Source organism: Tiliqua scincoides, chromosome 9, assembly GCF_035046505.1.
Source record: "Tiliqua scincoides isolate rTilSci1 chromosome 9, rTilSci1.hap2, whole genome shotgun sequence".
In the NCBI taxonomy this organism is placed as follows: domain Eukaryota; kingdom Metazoa; phylum Chordata; class Lepidosauria; order Squamata; family Scincidae; genus Tiliqua; species Tiliqua scincoides.
In genome coordinates, this window is record NC_089829.1 from 20,337,530 (window position 1) to 20,361,418 (window position 23,889).

Here is a 23,889-nt window from a genome sequence, read left to right on the forward strand (position 1 = left end):
ATCGCAACAGGAAAACTGGGAGATGGAGCGACCAATGGGAAGGCGGGAAGAGAAGCGATCTGGCCAATAGGAGCCGTGGATCGCCAGCGTCGATTCCAAACGAGCGGGCGGCCAATCGGGCCGTGGGGGTGGAGGCGCCCTTGAGGCGGCGGGGAGCTTGAGAGGCCGGACTCCTGGGTCCCTCCTTCCCCTCCTGGCGCACAGAAATGGCCCAAGAGGCCATGGAGGTGGATTTACAGCCCGCCGCCTCCGTCGCCCTCAGGCCCGAGGATGCCTCAGGCCCGTCCGGAGCTCCAGTGCCCCGCTCCTCCTGGGACGCTATAGGTGGGGAGCCGCGGAGGCCGCCGCGGCCCAGGAGGAATCCGCCCCGTCGGCAGCGGCGCCAGCAGCTCCAGGAGGGCGCGCGGCCTTCCCAACCGGCGGCCCGCGTCAGGTAAGGCGAGGCGAGTCGCAACGGCCCTTCCCCCCAGGAGCTAGCTCTGCGCATGCGCAACGGACTGCTCGGCCTTTGAATGGGAGTAGCGCGCGCTCTCCCTAGGGGGCGGGGCCTGAGAGGTGACACCTCATGAGGACACGTGTCAGGGCAGGCGTGAGTTCATGGCTGAGTGCATTGCGTCATAGTGCACGTCATCAAAAACAGCTCCCAAGGTAGTTTTTTTAAATAAAATAAAACTAATAAAAATTAAAATAAAATTTTATTTATATCCTTAATTTTTTTAATAAAGTTAATATAAAATAAATTATAAAATAAGTTAAAATAAAACTAAATTATAAATAAGTTTAATTTATTTATAATTATAATTTATAATTTGAGTTATAGTTTATGTTACATTATTTCTATATATTAAATTACAAATTAATTTATACTTAATTTATAAATTATAAATATTGTATTATATTACATATTATAATATGTATTTATTTACTATAAATGTTTTAAGTATACTGATAAATTATTAATTATAATAATTTCTTATATAATGATTATTCATTTGGGATGATGGCCGGATCCCAAAGGATCTCCTCTATGGAGAACTCGTGCAAGGAAAGCGCCCTACAGGTAGACCACAGCTGCGATACAACGACATCTGCAAGAGGGATCTGAAGGCCTTAGGGATGGACCTCAACAAGTGGGAAACCCTGGCCTCTGAGCGGCCCGCTTGGAGGCAGGCTGTGCAGCATGGCCTTTCCCAGTTTGAAGAGACACTTTGCCAACAGTCTGAGGCAAAGAGGCAAAGAAGGAAGGCCCATAGCCAGGGAGACAGACCAGGGACAGACTGCACTTGCTCCCGGTGTGGAAGGGATTGTCACTCCCGAATTGGCCTTTTCAGCCACACTAGACGCTGTGCCAGAACCACCTTTCAGAGCGCGATACCATAGTCTTTCGAGACTGAAGGTTGCCAATACAATTGCCAATACAAGATTATTAAATTGTAATTATTTATTTTTAAATTATAAATTTAATTAAATTATATAATTTAATTAAATTTATAATTTAGAAAAATTTAATTAATTATATTAAAAAGTTTTTGTCTTGAAACCAGATGCGCAATGTTTGCCTACCCATTGAACATATGTTAATGGAAATGCATATTATTGGTGTTCAGGTCCACTGCACCATTGGAGAGTTACTTTCAGGTCAGTCGGACCCAACCAGCACCAGCATCTCGCCTCCAAGCAGGACACAGTGGGCACAGCTCAGATGGAACTGTGGTACTAAGTGATTCTGACAGTGATAGCAACAGTGCCACTGAGGAGGAGGAGGAAGAGGAAGAAGAGCAACCACCAGCAGGGGACCTGGAGGAAGTGGCCAGGCCAGACTTGAGAGGTATGTATTGGTTCTAATTGTTCAAGGGATGCTGAGATAAGTAGCTCATTTTGCTCTGCCTGTCTCATAAGGGGATAATTATGCTCCTTCCTGTCCCAGCTTGTTTAAATTGTGAGCCTGTGGCATCCCACCCCATGGTGTCAGAGGACTCACATAGTTCTGTTCTGGCTACCTGCTTGGCTCCAATGCAGTCAGTGATAATGTCATCACTGGGAGATGTGCAATTGATGGGGGCTAGAAGGAGTTGGCCAGGCCAACTGGGAGAGTGTGGGGCTGCAAGAGGCTGAAAACCTCAAAGGTGGCTGAGACAGGTGGGGGGTGGGGTGGGGTGGGGGGGATGTGGAGGCAGAAGCAAAGAGAGACGGAGAGGCAATGGGAGATGGAAAAGCGGGGAAACAGGAGAGAGATGGGGTAAGCAAGCTGGAATGAGGTAAAGAAAGGGTTGCTAGGAGCGGGGGAATATAAGAGAAAGAAGGTGGAGTTGCTGAGAGTGAAAAAATGGGGGAAGAAAGAGGCAGACAAGGTGAGGCCTAAAAGAGGATCCATAGGCCAAGGAAGGGACTAGGAAGAAGACCCTGGTGCCTGGGAAAGGGGGCCAGAACAACTCCTAGCTGCAGAGCTGATTCTGGAGCAGACACTCATGGGTTCAGGCTTCCAGCCATGTCTCAATAGTCAGTCTTGACATGGTTCCTTGCTGGATTGAACCTTACCTTCAGGTATCCCTGACCCGCTAGCACAGTGAAGCTTCTGTAACTGAACCAGGACTGAGCCCCTAGTAGGGCTAACAAAGACCAGGGTTCAGGCTGTACTGTACTTGACATAAAGCGTTCTTGTTTTGTACGTAGAAACATCCTTCCCATGCACCATCCTTCCCATGGTATATTACGGTCCAACATGACTCTATGACTGAGATGGATATCACACCTCACTCTGTGTGATGTTGATCTTGCCCCTTGTGGGTTGGGGGCTGAGTGCCCATAGAGCACATGGGATAGGGACCTGTTTTCCTTTCTACGGATCACATGGACAGTGCTATGTCAATATTCCACTTTTCTTCCTGTGAGCTTAGACTAGCTTGCATTACTGGGGTAGGGGCAACTGAGACTTCATGTTATATTCATTTGCCATATTTATATACCACCCTTCCTCCAAGGAGCTCAGAGTAGTGTATATGGCTCCTCTTGCTTTTATTGTTGCAGTAACCCTGTGTTGTAGCTTTAGGCTGAGAAATTGTGACTGTCTCAAGACCTCCCAGTGATGGCTGAATGGGGATTTCAATTTGGGGGCCCACGAACCAGAGTCCAGCACCCTAATGGCTATATCGCACTAGTTGCCTGAAAAGGCAAGCTAATTTCCTTCATGGCAGAGCAGAGACTTGCATATTTGGCTGCAAGTAAATATTCTTGAAGGTATAAGTGGGTCAGAAGTTTGGTGTTGCCTAGAAGGAGCAGTGTTGGATTGGAGAAGACAACTTGAGAATAATAAGCACAACAGTGACAGTTGAGGCTGTGAGAACAGTTGCAATCACTTTTCAGGGGCACAGGGTGAAAAGGTGCTAGAGGCACTTTTATGGAATCTCATGGGAAAGCAATATGAGGAGGACTTGCTAATGGGGGGGGGAGTGACTGAAGGAGCAGAAAAGAGCTACCAGAAGGGGTCATATCTTGGAGATCCACAGAAAACTGTGTGATCAACAGTATATAGAAGATGGGGGGAAAGTTGAAGAGATTGTGGACTTAGAAGAGGCTTCTGGGTTTATTTACTATTGCATCATTGGAACCTTGATGAAGTCGGTTGCTGCCAAATCAAATGGATGAAAACCAGACTTGTGAACAAGGAACTGAAGATAGAGTTCATTGAAGAAAGAAGGGTGTAGAATTTGAGAAGCAGGTTCAGTGGGTGGGGGGAAGCTGTTTGTTCTAAGAACAGGAAACCACATCACACCCTCAGATTTGGAGAGAGGGCCAGAGCCTTTGTGTGCTTTGCCAGGTACTTGAGTGAATGCTCTGTGAATGGCTTTCTAGAAACCAACAAGCAATGATAATGAAGTACGAGTCAGGAGCATTGAAAAAAAATGGGTAATTTACATTTAATTGGACCTAGCTGAAGGTGGGATAGATAAGGCTGAGCTTTAAAAACCTGAGTAACTACTCTGCAGTCAGATCCAGTTCTCCTTGAATATTGGTTAATATTAAGGCAAGCAGCAGCCTTGTTGCCACTTTTTGCTGTAGGGTTTTTTTAGTGATCAGGCAGCCCAATCCTAACTGCCATGGTGCCAGGAGGAGCAGCAGTGTCAAAATGGTGACTGCAGTATCCTGTGGGTGCTGGGAAGCTGCTGGAGGTTTCCTCAAGGGTAGAGGACATTCATTCCCTTCCCCTGAGTAAGGGCGCAGATCCTGCAATGGGGCTTCTCAAGTGTACGCTGGCTGTTTTGCCTGCGCAGACTTGAGAACCTCTGTGTTGAGCTTTTCAGCTCAACATGGAGGATCAGATCCAGCAGAGGAGGCCTCTGCCAGTCTGTCCCCCTCCTGGATTAGTTCTTCCCCCAGAACTCCTCTGCCTCGCCACCAAATCCCACACCACCACCCGGTGTTCTTATCTTCCTCCAGTGGCCATGTAGTGCCTGATCCAGTGCTGGTGCTCCCTACTCCTGGAGTACCATAAATGTGCTTTATGGCACGTTTATGACACTAATGCCGGTGCTGGAGCTCAGCACCTGGTGCTAAGGGAGTATAGGATTGGCTGCAATCCTATGTACACTTCCCTGGGAGTAAGTTCCATTGAACTGAATGGGGCTTGCTTCTGAATATATACCGTATTTTTCGCTCTATAAGACGCACCTGACCATAAGACGCACTTAGTTTTTAGAGGAGGAAAACAGGAAAAAAAATATTCTGAACCAAATAGTGTAATAGAATATGTCTCTCTGCTGCTCTGTTTCCATGCTCCTTAGCATATTTTACTACCTCTAGTTTAAAAGGAATTTTATATGCTAGCCTTTTCTGCTTTATCATCCTTGCACTGATAGAATGAGGTACTGTAGTATTTTTCTGCAAGTGCATTGTCACTAAGGGCTGAACATTTGCATTTCAATTTGCATTTGCATTACCATTGCATTTGCATTTGCATTACCATTGAGCACAGGCAGGACCCTGGTCAGGGGCAGAAGCACCTGCCAAGGAGGCTCTGCTGCCCTGAGAATGCCTGCAGCTTTGCAGTATTCGCTCCATAAGACGCACACACTTCCCCTCCCCCCACTTTTTTGGGGGGGAAAGTGCGTCTTATGGAGCGAAAAATACGGTACATAGGATTTTGCTGTTAGGATTATGTGGCTTGTAGCCACTCGCATCTCCTGATCAATGTGATATTTTGCTGCTACATGTTCTTCTGAAGATTTTAGGACCAGAGGAAACAAGCCAGTTAATCAAATTTCTTAATTATGTCTTGCTGATAAACCTATAGAAGCCATTTTTAATGATTGTACATCTGTCTCTGCATCGAAACTGTCCTTGCTATTGAGGAAAGAATAGATTAAATCTGTGCTGCACTTGTAAACATATTCTGGAGGTACTCCTAGTAAAGAGAAGTATTTTGGCTAGGCTGCATCTTGAATACACCCCAAACTAGCATGTGTTAAAGGCACGGCCCTCCTGGACTGCAGAAAGTGGCATGACCTCAATGGTGGAGCACATTTATTATTTTGTATATCATGTATACAGAGCTTTACACAATTTTGTAAACAAGTCGGGACCCTGTCCTTCCCCCCCCCCCCCCAAAAAAAAAACTTACAGTTTAAAATAGGCAACAAGAATTGGGCATCCCTTGCCTCACTTGTGAACATGGGCAAATGCAGTGACATGTTCTTAGGCTTACAGTTAAGCATGTGTATTAATGTGTCATGGGAAAAGCGTGTTTTGCAGATATTTGAAGTGGAGGTTTATTACTTCTCATGTGGATTTGCATTTTCTGTTTCCTTTTTTATTCTGCTATTTTGGTTATTGTGTATATTTTTATTATTAGGATTATTTTCCACGCTTATGCTTTTGGCAGTTTTAAATTGGGGTTTTTGGTAAGCTTTCTTGAGTGCCTTCCTCATGGGAAGTGAAAGTCATGGAATAAAAATTACTTCATAAATAAGGGAATGGAATTATAGGCATGAGGAGAAAAGTTAAGAGCAGGATACACTTGAGTGATGGAGAATGGTAGAGTAGTGGGTAGGGACATCGTGACAGATGAGGGCAGACTTGGGGGCGCAAGTCTGTGCCTAGTAAAAATGTGCCTAGTTCGGATGGGATGCAGAAAGAGATAGGAAAACCATTTTAGGATTTGTGGAGGGGCATTTTGTAGTCTGAGGATTGAGAAAGTGAATAGTCTTGGCAGAAGAACCCTTTAATAAGGCCAACCAACTGACTTTGTATATCTTGGGTTTCCCCCTTCCTTGATAAAGAGGAGATAAATCTCTGCAATTTTCCTTTTGTGCTTCTTTTGAGCTTGCTATGTAAAGGAATCTTATTGTGACTTTCAAGAAAAGCAGTTTTTAAAAAACGGTGTTGGTGAGTTTATACCTACTTGGCACTACTTGCTGCCTGACCCTTGCCCTGCTACCCATGTGAATATTTCCTTTGTTTTTCCTGTACAGGTTCTGATTCTCCTCAGATGGAGCCTTCTGGAGACACTCATACTGAGCCAGAGTGCTCTGACCCTGGAGGTGCTGCTGCCCCAGAGAAGAAGGTAGAAGAGGTTGAAGGGCTGTGGTGTGGCTGTCGGTTAATGATGATAAGGGTTACTTTTGCCTGATCTTTTTCCCATGTCCTTCCTTTTTAGAGCACTCCATTGAAGGGAAGAAACCCCACTACACCTATTTCTCCAGAGGAGGAGGAGAGTGGCGATACCTGTGCCATCTGCTTTGAAGAGTGGACGAATGCTGGGGAGCACCGCCTCTCCGCACTGCGGTGTGGGCATCTCTTTGGCTACAGCTGCATTGAGAGGTGGCTGAAGGGGCAGGCAGGCAAGTGTCCACAGGTAAAAGCGTGTTGTGTACCTTCTCAAGGACCATCTCACTAAGAAACTGGCTATATAATGAAGAGAGATTAAGTTTATGCAGGGGGTTGTATAGGATTTAAAATGCTTTTTGCCTGACAATTCTGCAGTCCTAACTTGTCTCAAGTTATCATGCTTGTTTTGTACTGGATTCCATTTCACATGTGATAGTAGCTGAGATTTTGTGCTGCCACTTGATAAGGTAAATGTTCTGTGGCAGCGTTAGAGCACCCAAGGAAGAAAACACTGTTTCCTTACTTGTAGCTTATTTCACTGATGAACTTCTTCCCAGTGCTGGAAGACTTTTCCCTCCTGATGCCTGAATGTCTATCTTCCTTTCTGTTTCTAATCTCTATTGCCAATTTTCCTGCCCTTAGTCGAATTTGAGTGATTTTTTTTTCCTCTCTCAGTACTTCTGTTCTCCCTTGCTCTGCTTTAGCATTCCGAAGTCTTGGCTGTGAAGCTTTGGTTCATGGCTTTTGTTTGGGACCAATCAGCTCAATAAATGTTAATTTTCATACTAAACTAAGGTTTTTTTGGGGGAAAAGCTAATCTACTTAAGCTAGAGCTATGACTGCTGGTACTGTGTCCAACTCTTAGCTTCTGCAGTGGCTGTTTTCAGAACCATGGAACACTAGTAACTGAACCAGCAGGATTCACTGGCAGTCACGGGAGACTGAATAGTGGATGGCCTTAACTATGTGTCGAAGGATGGGGAGACCGCCGTAATCAAGTACTTGGGTCAGATTTTCTGTCTTCTTTCTCCTTTAGTGCAATAAAAAAGCCAAGCGATCAGATATAGTGGTCCTTTATGCTCGTACTCTGAAAGCATTGGACACCAGTGAACAGGAGCACATGAAAAGGTAACTATTCTCCTCTTTTTACTAATTGATTGGGGAAAGCATGTCTGACAAACATTTGACGGCCAGTTTTTACTGAGGTCTTAGGGCCCAATTATATCCAACTTTCCAGTGCTGATGTACTGCAATGCAGCCTCCACTTAAGGGAACAAACATTCTCCTGCATTGAAGAGGTCGCAACGACTCTCCCCCCCCCCCCACTGCAGGATGCAGCGCATGCCCTGTTAGCACAGCTGCATCAACTCTGGTAAGATGGATAGAACTGGACCCTTAAAGCCAGATCCTGTGGTCCGCAGCATGGCTCCACGCTGTGGACCACAGTCACAAATGTGTTATAAGGCACATTTGTGGGGCTTACCACCAGAGCTAGCCCAACGCCGGCCGGAGGTGGACTGGTACGCAACGGGCACCCGGGTTCCACGGCTCGGCGGTCTCCTGGACCGCTGGGCTGTGGAATGGGAGGTGGGGGAGGAGGGAAGGGGGAGGCGGAGAGGCAGAGCCGCGGAGCCGAGCTCTGCAGGATCCAAGGCACTCGGGCAGGGCTGCTCGCCCTACACGAGCACCTTTACTTTAGTTGGTTTACTTTACCTTTGGTTGCTGCTAAAGAGAGTAGCCCCATTGTGGGGTTGCTTTCTTTACTCGGGGGAAGGGGACAAACGGGGTCTGTTCTGCCAGACTGACACACTCTTTTTGAAGTGATGCTGGAGGGAAAGGTCTACTGCTCTGACACAAAGGTCAAACAACCACAACTTCAGTTCTGCCCCAGATAGCTCTTTTAAAATCTTCTGCTGGAAAAGCAGAACAAAAAAGCCATTTTCTAACTCTTCTGCCATTGGGAAGGAAATGATGAGGGGGTTTGCTGGTGAACTTTCTCAAGGTAGGAGCATTAATCTGAACTGGTCAGGATATCACATGCTCTACTTTTCTTCTGCAGCTCTTTAGAAAAGGAGCAACTGTTACGAAGGAAAGCAGAGCTGGAATCTGCACAGAGCCGCCTCCAGTTGCAGGTCTTGACGGATGAGTGCAGCAAACTTCGGCAGCAAGTCCAGGTGGGTTTAGCTGCAACTGGCTGAGGAGGAGGTCCTGCATTGCTGTCAGTCTTCTTGCTGTGTGTTATGTCAAATGATACTAATGTGCAGTGAGGGAACCTCCCCCACCCCGGTTTAGTGTCAACTGAGGGTAGGAGAATAGATAGGCCTCTCTTGTTTTGCTGTCTGATCTCAACACAGTTTGAGTTTGTATGTCAAAGATTTTGTGCACCACAAAATTTTACTATTCAGATTTGAACCTGGTGAATTTATATGGTGTGTATGTCTGTGTTTGCTAATTCTTTCTTAAGATGGACTCTGCTGCAGCCTTTTCTGGTGTATATGCTCACTTATTGTTTAAAAAAATTTCTCCTGCCTTCAGTGCAGCACAAAACCATACACAGAAGTCCTGGCCATGGGTGCAAGCTGACCATCCAAGAGAAGGTTGGATCAAAGCACAACTCCAAGCTGTAAACCTGATATTTTGTGATGTTCTATGCCAGAGGTGCCCAAACCACAGCCCTGGGGCCGCTTGCGGCCCTCCAGGCCTCTCAGTGCGGCCCTCAGGGAGCCCCCAGTCTCCAATGAGCCTCTCACCCTCCGGAGATTTGTTGGCGTGCACACTGGCCCGACGCAACTGCTCACAGCGTGAGGGCGACTGTTTGACCTCTTGCGTGAGCTGTGGGATGAGGGCTCCCTCTGCTGCTGGCTGTTTCACATCTGTGATGCAGTAGCGGCAGCAAAGGAAAGGCTAGCCTTGCTTTGTGCAAGGCCTTTTATAGGCCTTGAGCTATTGCAAGACCTTCATTTATATATGTTCATCTTTAATATACCAATTTATGTAAAATTATGTAAGTTTATTCAAATTTTAAATGTAAATTCCATTTTTCCCGGCACAGTGTCAGAGAGATGATGTGGCCCTCCTGCCAAAAACTTTGGACACCCCTGTTCTATGCCATCTAGAACAGGCTGAACTCTCAGGTCAAAGTTTGCTCTCTTACTGACCAGCAACAATTCCATCTTATCTGGATTTAATTGTGGTTTATGAACCTATATAATAACAACAACAACTTGGTATTTATATACCGCCTTTCTGGTCATCTGTTTACTCCTCTGACTTTATTCAAGGTGGTTTACATAGGCAGGCATATCTAAATCCCTCAAGGGAATTTTTACAATTATAGAGGTTCTTTCTTTCAAGAACCAACAACATTTCAGAATGGATCTTCCTGGTTTGGTTTCACTTCTGGCCTCCAGTTCTCCCACACAGACTGACAAGCAGCTCCATCTATCGCATGGAGGGCAGCTAAGACGCTTCTTGCTCACACCAAGAGCACGTGAAATCACTCAGCTTGGCTTGTCAGCTGCTTCAAGGTCTCGCCGTTCTCAGCCGTTCAGGGAGCTGCCGGTGTCCTTGAACTGGCGACCTTCTGATGTTTATCTTCGGGCTAACGGAGGCTCTATCCTCTAGAACAGACCTCCTGCTAATCCATCATTAGTCTCTCCCACCACCATCTGAGACCTGCCCTCCAGAAAGGAGTAGAGGGATTGCAAAGTAGTGCCCCCTCCTGAACTCAGCAAGGGGATTCAGAAGGCTATCATGATCCAGTGTATCAAATGACACTGAAGTCCAGAAGAACCAACAGCCACACTCCCCTTCTCTATTTCCTGGAATAGATCTTTCACCAGAGTGAAAAAAATTTCTTCTGTTCCAAAGCCAGGTTGAAATCCAGGCCTGGTTTCATTCAGGAAAACCTGAAGTTGATTTGCTAGCATTCACTCATGTCTCTTTGCCAAGAACGGTCTATTGGATACTTAAACAGGAGTTTTTCCACAATCTGCTTCAAGGCTAGTGCATTTTATCCTCCATGAAAGAAGTATGCACACACTAAGCATCCTAGGTAGTTAGAATTCCCCCTCCACCTTCTTAAGAAGTCACTTTGGGCAAGAGTCAAGCTATCTAGTAGTTGGTTGCGAACTTCCAGGCAACCCGCCCACATCTGGCTGAATACTAGGCATTGAATGTAACAAGCAAGCACCATAGGCACAGTAACAGGATGCTCTCTGAAACTGGAATTTGAGGCAGAACTGAGCAATTTGTCAGCAAAGAGCCTGCTGTGACATGTGCAAGGCAGTTGGTGGTCCCTTCTCACCCTATGCCAGACAAGAAACTGCTTGCAGGGAGTGAAGGCAGCTGGGCAGGTTGAAAAATAAGGTACCTATTAGCTTGCAGAAATGAGGCAAAATTGCATGTAGCTGGGGTATAGGATGGAATCATTAAGTACTCTTGCATTCTGACTTTCTTTCTCTGACTTGCTTTCTCTGTGGCCCAAGTTCTTTGGTCCCACCTCTTAAAGGCCTCCTGTGTGTGGAGGAATCCTGCACTTGGAATGCCACACACTTGCTTGCCTTCTCTTTCCCCCTCACCTCTAGCTTCTGTTCTGCAGGAACTGAAGGCACTGATGGCCCGGCACAGCACAAGTTCCTCTCAGCAACCCAGCAACTCCCGCTCTTGCCTCCCTGGCTGCCTTTCCTCCAGCCAGGGCCAGCACAAGTACCATTTTGAGAGAGCCTTGCTGGTGTCTCAGGTGGGCAACTGCAGGGTAATGGCCTACTGTGACCCACTGAGCTGTCTTGTGGTATCGCAACCCTCTCCGCAGAGCACCCTCATTCCTGGTGAGTTGGCAATTAAAACAAGGTCCTGAATTCTGTAGAAGGAAATAAAGAGTATTGTTTTGTTTGGCCGCCTCAATCAATGAAGCAGTACTCCATCTCAGAGCAGTTTCTGCTGACCAGCTATGCTTTTGTCTCTTAGGCTGTGGAATTAAGATGATGAGCGCTGTCAACCTGAAGAGCAGCCAGTACGTCCCCATCCACAGCAAGCAGATCCGGGGCCTGTCCTTCAGCAACCGTGCTGATGGCTTGCTCCTATCTGGTGCTCTGGACCACACCCTTAAACTTACAAGGTGAGCACTGCTGATGGGGGGAGGGTCCTCCCAGCCACCCTGCCTCCTTTTCCACATGACCTGAGAGCTGATGCAAGGTTTGGCACAGGGTGGTCCACCATTCCATCATTCATAATGAATTCTCAAAACGGTTCACAATAACAAAATTGGATTGATAAGTGGTTTCTTTTCCTGTCACAATGAAAGATTCAGAATACTGGGTGGTAGTGATGATTTTGGTGCTGGTTTCATGTTGGTCCAGGCTGTATTCCTCCAACTAGTGGCAGCAGGAAAGGGAGCTCCTGGGGGCAGTTCAGTAAGTTTCCTGTTGCCACAACTGGTGCTGCTGCTATTGGCTGTTCTAAGTTGAGGGTATTGGTGCCTTCCAACCCTTAGAAGGCTATCTTGCTCTTCCTGCAGCTTGACGACCAACACCGTTGTGCAGACATACAATGCAGGTCGCCCCATCTGGAGCTGTTGCTGGTGCCTTGATGACACCAACTATGTCTATGCTGGATTGGTCAATGGCTCCATCTTGATCTACGACCTGCGGGACACCAGCTCTCACGTCCAGGAATTGGCACCACAGAAGTCCAGGTATTGCTTTATTCTAGGAACAGTAGTGGTGCAATCCTATGCATATCTACACAGAAGTCAGTCCTATTGCATTCAAAGGGCTTTCACTCAGGAAACCATATATAGGATTGCAGCCTAGGTTATCCTCCTTGTTCAGCAAGCAAATTGGGAACAGAGGATTTTAAAACAACTAAATGGCAATCAAAGAGTGTAATAGTCTAAAGTTGCATATAATCTGCCAAGTTTTTCAACATCTGAGATTACACAGGCCAACACACATTTTTCTTCCTTAAATGTTACACTATTTCCTGGGTATATTTGGGGTGCCGATTCCAAAAATGGAATCCATTTTGCCCTATCACGTCTAGTTTTGGAGACACGGCATAGCCTCTTTAGTGAATGGTTCAAGCAGCTTCCTCATGAGGAAGCTGCTTGAACCATTCACTAATGAGGCTATACTATATCTCAAAAACTAGACATGATAGGGCAAAACGGATGCCATTTTTGGAATTGGCACCCCAAATTCATATCAAACCACCACAAAGTTTGGGAAAAACTTTTCTGACCCTCAATTTTGTAGGCCTGTGTTAAGAGCATAATGTTCTCGGTGTAGAACAGTTGGGTTTGGATGCAGAATAACCACTTGGATTCTGATTGTTTGCCTGTTACACTCAAGACAAAAGATTTGAGTTATTGAGGGTGGGGAAGGACCCTCTTTTAGCAGGCTGTCTTAAGAATAGGAACCAGGCCTTGAGGGACCCATCTAGGACTCAATTCCTGATGCGTTGCACCATAGCTTTTCAACCTTCCATATTTTTCAGTCAGGGTTTCTTTAGATAAGGAATTGGTAAGAACACAGCGTGGGGAAGAAGCCAGGGAGAGAATCAGTCAAGTTTGTGGTGATGCCATGTAGCTGATGATAATTTTGGTCTTTCCTGGAGCTGTGAGTGATGAATGGAATTGAGCTGCGTATCACCCATCATGTTATCTTAGAGATCAGCACCACAGCATTCAGTTGCATTTACTTCCAAGTAAGTGTGTAGCATTTGAGCCTTAAATGTGCTAAAAACTGCTGCATGTACTCACTTCTGAAGGCCATAATTGAAATCCCTTTCCACTTGTGCCTGCTAAGAAGCAGCATTGGCCAAATGCAGGAAGCAGTTCAATGGGGTTGATGTCAATCCTCTCTCCCCAGATGCCCTGTGGTCTCCTTGTCGTATCTGCCTCGAATGGCCTCTGCCTCTCTGCCCTATGGTGGGCTGGTATCTGGGACACTGGAAGGAGCTTGCTTCTGGGAACAGAAGGCCAGCAATTCCTATCGACCTCATCACCTTCTCCTAGAGCCTGGTGGTTGTGTCGACCTTCAGACAGAGGCCAGCACACGGCACTGCCTCGCAACATTTAGGCCCAGTAAGTTGTCATGGGTAGATATGAATGCAGTTTGCCCTTGTTGGGATGCCTGAGCATGTTAGACTACAGGCAGCTTAGAAATGGGCCTCCTTTTTTACTTGTCACAGCAGAGACCTCAAGTGAGGGGATCAGAGCCACACTATTTGTTTCTCTGAGAGATCGGTTCAGTTTTGGATCATCTTGCTGAGGAAAGGAGGCAACTTGGGATAGCAGCATGGAGAATCACAAGTTCTTGGCTGTTCCAAGTGGCTTGATCTTGAGGACCCCAGGTGGTTCTTATGCAAGGACAAACAGAGGGCATGGGAAGCCTCCTAAAAGGCACAGTGGCAGGAGTTCTTGTGAAACCAAATTGCTAATGGTATACTTCTGACAAATTGTTTGGGTAGGCATTGACCCAAGAAGGTGGGGGGAGAGGGAGGGATCCTGAAAAGCTGCCAACAGCCTGTTTCAGTTAGTCTAGTGTAACTCAGGGCACAGTACTAACCCAACCTAAATTTTTCAGCACTGGCATGGCTGTGCCAGTGCGGCATGTTCAGCATCCTGCAGTTGCAGGGCAGTCATGGAGGCCTCCTCAAAGTAAGGCAATGTTTGTTCCCTTACCTTGGAGTTGCATTGCCCTTACCTTGGTGCTGGAAAGTTGATTAGGATTGCACCCACATTCTTAGTATATTTCCATGACTGCTAGCTCTGTGTTAAGTGTCTGGCCTAATGCTATAGCTATAGGTAGCTATAGCTATAGCTAATGCTATAGGCAAGGACAGTCAACTGGAAATATTTTGGCATGGGAGAGTAGGTAGATCTTTGTCAGCAGGCTGCTGACAAGCCTCCCTATAGACTACTGATCTTCCCTACCGCCTCATAAGATCTTTCTCCATACTGTTTTCTGCTGCTGATGTGGGCCTGACTGCCATGATTCCATAAAACAAAAAGTTTCAACTTTTTGTACAGAGGGGTGGGGGTGTGCTTCTGAGAGTCGGTCTGTCCATCACTTTTTCTTCCTCTCCAGCCCCTTTGTTGCCCTGATCGTTTCATGCACATTGTACGCTGCACATTATACAGGTACCTCTCCCTGCCAAGCCAGTGCCAGTCATCTCTCTACATTCAGCTGAAGAACAGGTCCTTGTTTTCACCTGTGTCATCAAGTCCAGTGCTCTTGAGGGTGAGGGTCTGTAGCTGGGGTCCTAAACCCAATGCTAATATTCAAAGAGGAACAGAGTATCTCCGGTCTGTTCCTACAACTGTCCTACACACAAAACAACAACAGAGAAACAAAGCAGCAGCTTTTTCTGAACTCCTTTTTCCCCAAACCATATGAAGATGATGGGCAGTGAGGGTACAGCAATCTCCATCTGGATTGCTTAATCCAGTCATTAGGCATTCAGTAGAGAGGTGCTAGGTATCACCTATCTTGGGAGCCTATCCTTCCCTGAAATGAAACCCCTTCCAACATGGAGTGGCGTGAGAGTACTGCAGTACTGTGTGAGAACCACCCTAGAGCAGCATGTGAAGTGTGTGTGTGCATGTGAGTGGCAATGGGACCACCACTGTGAGAGCAAACGAATGGCACAAGATAGGGCCAGTATTTGAACCTAAATACAGTGATGCTGGTTGCTGTTTTCCATTGTGCCTTTGTGTCAGCTGTTTTCTAGGAAGCTTTCCTTACCTTCCTCTTGATCCCACAGATAGACACCACAACTGTTTGCGATGTGTGGTAATGGAGCTGACCTCTACACAATTGACAGAAGCAACTGATGATGTCGTCTGTTCATGTCGCCCAGTTCAGACTCTTACTGCAGGCCCAGCCTGCAAACTCCTGACCAAAAATGCCATTTTCCAGAGTCCTGAAGATGATGGCAGCATTCTCGTTTGTGCTGGGGATGAAGCGTCCAACTCTGCCATGGTACCGCTTTGCACCTGGTGTAGAAGTGGGAAGCTCTGTTTTTCTTTGTTAGACAGAATTAAAGGCCGAATATTTAGCAGTTGGTTTTCCTCTGACTCCAAGGCAGTATGATGGTCAGAAGTTTGAAGTGGGGTGCCCATGGAGGGAGGGCTTAAGCCCTAGTTCTGGGGAAAATGTTATATCTGGGGAAGAAGACAGCACACACCTGTGTTTCTAGGGAATTTTCAGGACTACTTGTACTAATTCCATAGCATGAAGACAGAAGCTGTCCTGTTTTCCCTATTCTGTCTTTCCAGAGACAGGATGCTAGATGAGGGAATTCCTGTTCTCTGGTGCTGAGACTTCTCCATCTCTGTGAACATGCTGAGCATCAGCCAGGCAGGTTCCTGGTGTCACTCCACTACTACTTGCATATTCTGAATTCATCCAGGAATTGACCAATGATGTTAGGCTGCTTGTCCTGAGATGGCAGGAAGGCTGCTTTGCTGTAGTGGCTAGATGTAGTCCTTGTAGAGTTGTTGCTTATCATCTGGTTGAAAGTCATGCTCTGCACAGCCACAAGTGGATCCTGTTTGTGTTGGAAACTCTGTTCCATACCTTTCCCTGGAGAAGCTGGAGCCACAGAACTATGTGCTACATAGCAAGGTGTCTGGAAAGTTGTGACCTTTTTTCTGTTTATCTTACAGCTCTGGGATGCAGGAAGTGGCTCCTTGCTACAGAAACTCCCTGCTGACCTTCCAGTGTTGGATATCTGTCCTTACGAGGTGAACCGCAGCAGCTTCCTAGCTATATTGACAGAGAAGATGGTGAAGATCTACAAGTGGCAATGACTGTGACAGGATTCCTAGGTGGGCTGCTCTCATAGCATTGTCACTTCCACACAAGCTTTGCTGCTTCTAGCCACTGTTTGCCTTGAAGGTGGCCATGGGACCCTGACAATGCTGCTACTCAAGCAGAGGCTCGCATCTCTGAAGAATCTTTCTCATTCTTCTCTCATCCATGTTCTTTCTCCCCAGTTCATTTTCTGGACTTACAGACAATTGCTTTTCCCGGGTCCAGAACTAAGTGTGGCTCGTTCTTGTGACTTTGTTACCCTCACTGCAGCCCTGGGTAGATTATGAGGCCTTGATGTCTGGAAAGATGGTTGGCTGCCAGTGTTTTAGAAGAATCTACTATTGGCACCAGCTGAAGATGCTCTGCTTCCCACATGTTCTAGGCTTAAAGCAGCCCGGGCTATGTTATTCAAGCCACTGCTGTGTAGCCCTTTTCCCCCTTCACTGCTGCATCAGGAGTGAAGTAGAGGGCAATTGGCATTGCAATTTTAGCCCTTTACTCTCCCCCCCCCCCCATGGAAACTTGTTAGCAGTTGGTTCTTCCAGTTATGTGTCTCCTTTTGATCATGGTGTGGTTTGCAAAACAGTAGTAGCCAACTTCCAGTAGACTTTGGTATTGAGTGGAATGGAAAATGTGGCTTTATGAAGAACTTGAGGTATCACTCTTCATCCTTGAAGTCCAGAACCTTTCTCATCTTGCAAGCTCCTGGTGAAGACTAGAGGGAATGCTGTACCTGGCAGATGACTGGGAGTTGGAACAGAAATGCATGTTGAGATTTCACTGAAGCAGGGAGGCTGGCTACCCAGTCTAATGCAGGAAAAGCTGCTGGGCTGAAGAGCGACTAAAGACTCCTCTTCTGCCATGGATTAAAATGGGATTATATAATTGATTTTAATCAAATTAAAATTGGTTTTTATGTCTTGCCGAAGGCTACTCATCATGTGTTATGCAAGCTGCAAGACAGCTGCTCTGAAAACCTTTCATGGTTTTTCCCAGAGCTAGTGGAAATGGCATCTCTGTGTTGTCTGAATAACTAATAGGTTCCTGCAGATAAGCCACAGAACAGTATTCCTAAAGTATGACACTCAGGTCTATGTGCATTTGTGCAACCGTGTACACATCTTCAACAAGTCGTCCTTTTGTTCTATTTGTTGCAATATTTTTTTATACAACAGAAAAATAAAGAATGTAGTTAAACAGAAATGGTCATGTGTCAACATCTGTGGTGTCATCTAAGGGCCCAATCCTATCCAACTTTCCAGTTCCAATGAAGCCATAATGCAGCCCTGAGGTCAGGGAACAAATGTTCCCTTATCTTGAGGAGACCTCTGTGACTCTTCCCCCCCCCCCCCAATATGCAACACAGTCCCCACTGGCACAGCTGTACCAGCATTGAAAAGTTGGATAGGATTGGGTTCTTAGTGGAAAAACCCTCCACTTCAATCTTAGAATTGCTACCTTCAGGCCCAAAACTAGGTATATGTGAGTACCCAAAAGTGGGGGAAGGAAAGCAAATGACTGCAGTTGGGACTCATGAAATCAAAATTGGGAAGGATATTAAAAACAAAGGGACAATCATGCTTAGACTAGGAGAGCTAATAGGGCAGAGTCAGCAAGGCTTGGTTTGCTGAGGCATGATAGGTCAACTCTGACATTGTCTGATTTGAATGTCCTTTTCTGTGGCTGTCTGGTGCAAGTTGCTGCAGAGATCAGGTGCAAAAAAAAAGTGGCTGAGGAATTGAATGGTAAGACTTTGCCACTGTCACTCTGTGCCTGAGATTTTTATTATAGCGCAGCATGGGCTGCAGTTTAGAGACTGCTGAGCTATAGAGTGACATCCTGATGGCAGTGTGCCAGCACTGTGACAAATGTTCCCTTACCAGGGGACTGGACTGCACCTACATCACCACTGGGAAGTTGGATAGGATTTGGCCCACTAAACACAATGGAACTTCCTTTTAAGACTGTGGTTTTCAAACCTTTTAGAACCAGGACCCACTTTTTAGAATGACAATCATTTGGGACCCCTTGGGAGTGATATCATTAACCTGGAAGCGGTGTCATGGCCAGAAGTAACATAATCAAGCAGGAAAAATTTTAAGACCCAATACCAGTGATTCTCACACATTTCACACCGGGAACCACTTTTTAGAATGAGAATCTGTCATGACCCACTGAAAGTGATGTCATGACCAGAAGTGGCATTATCAAGCAGGAAAATTTTTAACAGTCCTAGGCTTCAGTCCTACCACACCCAGGAGTAAGTCCCATTTACTATGATTGTTAAAAGAATACAGGTGCATGTTGAATACAGGTGATCTATTTATCCACGGATTTTTTTATCTGCGGATTTGTCTCAAGTGAATGGGGTGGGGGAACTGAAACTGAAAGCACACACCTTTGCCTCCTTTGCCCTGTTCCAGGCAGCCCAAAACACTGCAAAAAGGCTCCACATCACCCAGGCAGGGAAATAGCCATGGAAGAGGTTCCCCTTGCCAAGGAACAGTAACATTCCTGGAGCCCCTGAGGCAGCAGAGAGGCTGAGAAGGGTAAGGGGGGTGCTGAAAACCTCTGTAGCCAGTGCATGTGCAGCAAGGTGGAGCTCTCTCTCTCTCTCTCTCACACACACACACACACATACACACGGGCAGATGCAGTAGCAACAGAGGGGATTGCTTTAAAAAAATCCAGGGAGTATTTCCCCAGCCCCCCCTTCAGACTGAGATGCTGCAGGCTCTCCATGCTCCAGCCTACGGAAACAAAACAGCCCAGCAAGCAAGTCTTTCCAGCAAGCCAAAGCATGAGATTTAGGCTACAATCTGATCCACACTTTCCTGGTAGTAAGACTCATTGACTAGAATGGGGCTTACCTCTGAGTAGAAGTGCATAGGACTGGACTCCTTAAAGCTCAGCATCCCACCTGTGAAAGAAGCGGGACAGCTGGCAAGGGCTGAGTATGGAGTAGGGAAGGGGGAGGCGACGGAGGGGAGGGGATTGATAACAGTTGCCTTAGTTTCCTTCCAGCCCCAAGTGTCAGGCTGCAGCGTATTTGCTTAACTATGGAATTTAGCACAACTGAACAGAACTGGCCCCACCTGTGTGCCATTGTGTAAACTGCTAACCATGGCTTCTAAAGAGTGCAGTAAGCACCTTTTAAAATCATCTGTTTTAGAGAAGGAAATAGTTTACTCCTGTGGCATAAATGTCAGCCTCCACAGTCTTGGAGCTGATTACCCCCCCCCCCAATGCATAATGGGTTCACATTGAAATTGTTTGACAATACAGGTGTGCCCCGGTATCCACGAGGGTTCTGTTCTGAACCCCTCTGGTTAAGTGAAACCATGGATACTAGAGAATGCCCCCCCCAGAGGTGAGCTAAACTCCCATTGCCTCTGGAGGATGTTCTGAGCCCCACAGAGGCTACATGCTTCCCCAGGCCTCCTAATGCCTTATAAGGCATTAAAACATCACGTCTGGTTTTACAAAAAAAAAAAAAAAAATGGAAGTGACTTTTTTTGCTCTAAGAGTTATTTAGAGGCCGCAGGCAGATGCACGCCCTTAAAGAGACTATTTTTCAAATTCAAGGTATTTTTAAAAGTACCTCGTATACAGGTGTCTGAGGTTGCATTTATCTGCTGTTCTTAAATTCCCTGTCATGGTTGTGGCTCACCTTTCTTTGTTAGCAAATGCTTTGCAAAAGTTATTCCTCCCCCCCTTCTGCTTTGTTAAAGAGGCAAACAGTGAGAACCTAGATGTAGCTCTTAGAGCAGCAGGCGCTAAACTCCAGTCTGTTGGCTGGATCTGGCGCCTACAAAACGCCTTTCCCATTGAGTCTGGAGCTTACCACCCTGCACAGCGCTATCATATCTTCCTTTATGATATTGTCAGGAAGTTGCTCCAGCCAACTGCTTCCATGTTCTGTTGCCCCAGCAGGCCCTGTGCCAAGATTTCCAGGTGGAAATGGCTGGTTGGAGCAACTTCTTGGCAAGAGCGGAAAAGAAGATATGACTGTGCTGTGAGGAATGCTATACTCTACACAACAGGGAAGGCTTTCCCCTTATACAGTGGTCCCATGGTTCAGAGATTGTTGTCTTAGTGCAGGGGTGCCCAAACCCCAACCCGGGGGCCACTTGTGGCCCCCAGGGACTCCCAATCTGGCCCACAGGGAGCCCCCAGTTTCCAATGAGCCTCTGGCCCTCTGGAGGCTTGCTGGAACCTGTTCTGGCGCGACACAACTGCTCTCAGTGTGAGAGCAACTGTTCAACCTCTCGCTGTGGGATGAGGGCTCCCTCATGCCCCATTTCATGTCTGTGATGCAGCAGCGGCAGCGATGGAAAGGCCGACCTTGCTTTGTGCAAGGCCTTTTATAGGCCTTGAACTATTGCAAGACCATTCATTCATATAAGTTCCATCTCTAATGTATTCATTTTTGTAAATTTATTCAAATTTGAAATGTAAATTTTTTCCCCGGCCCTCAACACACTGTCAGAGAAATGATGTGACCCTCCTACCAAAAAGTTTGGACATCCCTGTCTTAGTGGAACTTAGTGGAACAAGTCGAGAGCCAAGGTCTACCTGGGCTCTGAAGGTAGTGCTCATGGCCCCCTCCCAAATACAGAAACTGGATCCAGCCCTGGTTCTAAGGAGATTCAACTCTCAGAAAGCTGGGAGAATTCAACTCAACCAGGTAGATTCAATAAATGCAAATCTTCTGTACTTTGCTTTTAAAAAGTCATTAATATTGTAAAAAAAAAACAGTGTTCCAATGGCATTACTGTATTTGACTAGCTTATCTTTCCTCTTGCTTTTATGTAAATAAATTTTATTTTAATTTATATCAATGCATCAGCAATGTGTCATCGACAAATGTTATATAGGTGTTAGACGCTATATAGTGTTAGGCGTTATAAAGGTGTTAGATAGGTGCTATATATGTTAAATAGGTGTTATGTAGGTGCTAGATAGGGGCTAGATAGGCACTATATGGGTGTTATATAGGTGATTGATAGAAGCTAGACAGGTGCTATATAGGCCCTATATAGGTGTTAAATAGGCATTATATAGGCGCTAGATAGGTGCTCTATAGGTGTTAAATAGACGCTATATAGGTGTGAGCTAGGCATTATATAGGTGTTATATAGGCGCTATGTAGGCGTTATGTAGGGGTTAGATAGATATGTTATATAGGTGTTAGGTTATATAGGTGCTAAATAGGTGCTAGATAGGTGTTAAATAGGCACTAGATAGGCATTATATAGATGCTAGATAAGTGCTAGATAGGCGCTATATGGGTGTTAAATAGGCACTTTCAAGTAAATACTACCTGCATCACAGTGATGTTTTACTTTTGCAGGTTTGCAGGCCTGTGTATTGCACTGGTGTGTAAATGAAAGAATATGTTGCATGTTATTTCTATGTAGGCAATACATTTTACATTGCATGCAGAGATGCATTTATTCTATGCAAATTATTGTTACATTACTTTACAGATAATGAATGCATCTTTCAAAAAAAAACAACCCCAAATTATTTTCTCTTCATGAAATTTGGGGCAGTTTCAGGTATTTGATGTTTCTCCAGGCTTATCGTTTCATTTTGCCCACCAGTATAGATACCTGACATCATTGTCCCCCTTGAAAAAATAGTCACTCCCCCACCTCTAGAATCTTGGCTACTGGCCTGCCAAGGATGCTCACTTGGTCAGCACAAAGGAGTGGGAAACAAGTACATGAAGAACTGCACACAGGTATGGCTTTCCCAGTTACTCTGCCATCTCCCATGGAATCCCAAAGCAGGCAGGGAGTGAGTAAAGTAGTTGCAGTTGCTACTATTATTACCCATGGCTGCTTCAACACACGAAACATGATAAACATAGTCTTTGGGTGCAACCTTGTCATTGACCCATGAACACCCTCTCCTTCCTTGTCTTGGGGGCAGTCAAACTGATGACTCACTTAGTGTATCTTCTCTTGTTCTGTGAGTGCAGCATGCTTGTGTTTAGGGGATTTTCCTTAGGATCTACTTTTAAACCTTATTGGGGAGGGGAAACAACCCACCCACCCCTTTAACTAACCTATCAAGAACTCCAATGAAAAAGGGGAAATGGCCACACATCTCTTGAAGGCTCCTTCCTTTTGAAGGCTTAGGGCATTGTTCCTTGGGAGAGACCAGATCCCTTATGGCAGTGGTTCACAAACTGCACTGTGGCAGTGTATTGGAATTGCAGAAGATATTACCGAGGAGATAGGGTGTGGTGTCCACAGTGCCCCTTGCTCTGAGTAAATGCAGGATTAAAGCCCAGGTGGTAGCTGGAGGTGTGCTGCACAGCTGCAGCCACTAGAGCATATGGAGATCCCTCAGGTATATAGGGATCACCTGAGGCAGAAAGGTTTTGGTGGCTTTTGAAGGAGTGCAGGTTGGAGAGGAGACTGACTGACTTGGTTTATGGAATTGGGAATCAGACTGTGGATTGTGACTGGACTTTGGCTTTGGACTTTGATTTGGAGACCCTGATGGATTGGACTGACCTACCTGGAACCTGACTGTGGACTGTAACTGGGCTTATTGGCAACTCTGATTGACTGGACTGGTTTACAAGGTCCAGTGGATTGGGATTTGGCAAAACAGGCAGTGTGCCTGGCAGCCTCTTCTTCCCAGTCCTCAGGCACCACCACTTTGGATTATGTGAAAAGAAGCCACTGTGAAAAAGGGTGCTGTGACCATAGTAAGTTTGGAAACTGCTACCTTATGCCAAGGAAATGAAGTGACTTCACAGCCCCCTGATGGGCTCGCTCTTGGCCTGTAGCCTCAGTACAGGCTCCAGGGAACCATATCTTGGCTGTAGTCTGTGGGTTAGCCCAAAACATCCAAAGCCCTTCTCACCTGGCTTCTGCTCCTCCAGCACCTCACTTTTGCCCCTCCCTCTCTCTTCCTGCAAAGCTCTGTTCTTCAGTTCCAGTTCATTGTGGGCAACCCTTCTCATCTCCCCCTTTCCTTCCCCCTCCCCATGCTTGAACCATTACATGTCCCTTTTCCCTTCCAAGGACTTCCTCTTGCTTTTCTTCTGTACATAGCAGCTGGTTAGGTTTAGAGGCCAGCTGTGTCAGGGGCTAAGAGACATTGAACTGCTGTTAGTTTTGATCCCATTTTCCCTCTTACTGCAAAATTATCCCCATGATAAACCTTGTTTGTTGCACTTTCACTGGTCATCCTCCTTGCTGAGCACGGAGTTGTGCTACTGGCCATCGCACAGATCCCCACGCACAAAATAGATCTCTCACATGCGCATGTCTGAAAAGCACATTTGGGAAGTGTCTATATCAGAAAAACCCATTGTACCTGTTTGAGACAACGCTTGGGACTTCTGCTGGTTTATAATTGGGGGGGGGGGAACCTGCCCTTGGGAGATGGTTGCAAAGCATCCCTTTCCTCTGCCAAAAGGGCCGTGGCACTGTGAATGCAGATGAAG

At 46.2% G+C, this 23,889-nt stretch overlaps 1 protein-coding gene across 1 annotated transcript; it reads left to right on the top strand.

Annotated features, from left to right (window-relative positions):
- The first annotated feature begins 107 nt into the window (after positions 1-107).
- RFWD3 (ring finger and WD repeat domain 3) lies at positions 108-17,566 on the top strand. Its single transcript, XM_066637215.1, has 12 exons — positions 108-433; positions 1,608-1,828; positions 6,468-6,559; positions 6,653-6,850; positions 7,640-7,731; positions 8,663-8,777; positions 11,204-11,432; positions 11,572-11,722; positions 12,122-12,298; positions 13,473-13,687; positions 15,370-15,587; positions 16,274-17,566. Exons 1-12 carry the CDS (start codon positions 207-209, stop codon positions 16,415-16,417), a joined length of 2,079 nt encoding a protein of 692 aa, XP_066493312.1. The 5' UTR covers positions 108-206; the 3' UTR covers positions 16,418-17,566.
- The last annotated feature ends 6,323 nt before the right edge of the window (positions 17,567-23,889 follow it).

What these genes read in the sequence shown, in the direction of transcription:
- RFWD3 (XM_066637215.1), top strand. Translation starts at nt 207, where the DNA reads ATGGCCCAAGAGGCCATGGAGGTGGATTTACAGCCCGCCGCCTCCGTC. An exon ending in GCAGAGCACCCTCATTCCTG is followed by an intron (nt 11,433 to 11,571) that starts GTGAGTTGGCAA and finishes TTTGTCTCTTAG; the next exon opens with GCTGTGGAATTAAGATGATG. An exon ending in CACACCCTTAAACTTACAAG is followed by an intron (nt 11,723 to 12,121) that starts GTGAGCACTGCT and finishes CTCTTCCTGCAG; the next exon opens with CTTGACGACCAACACCGTTG.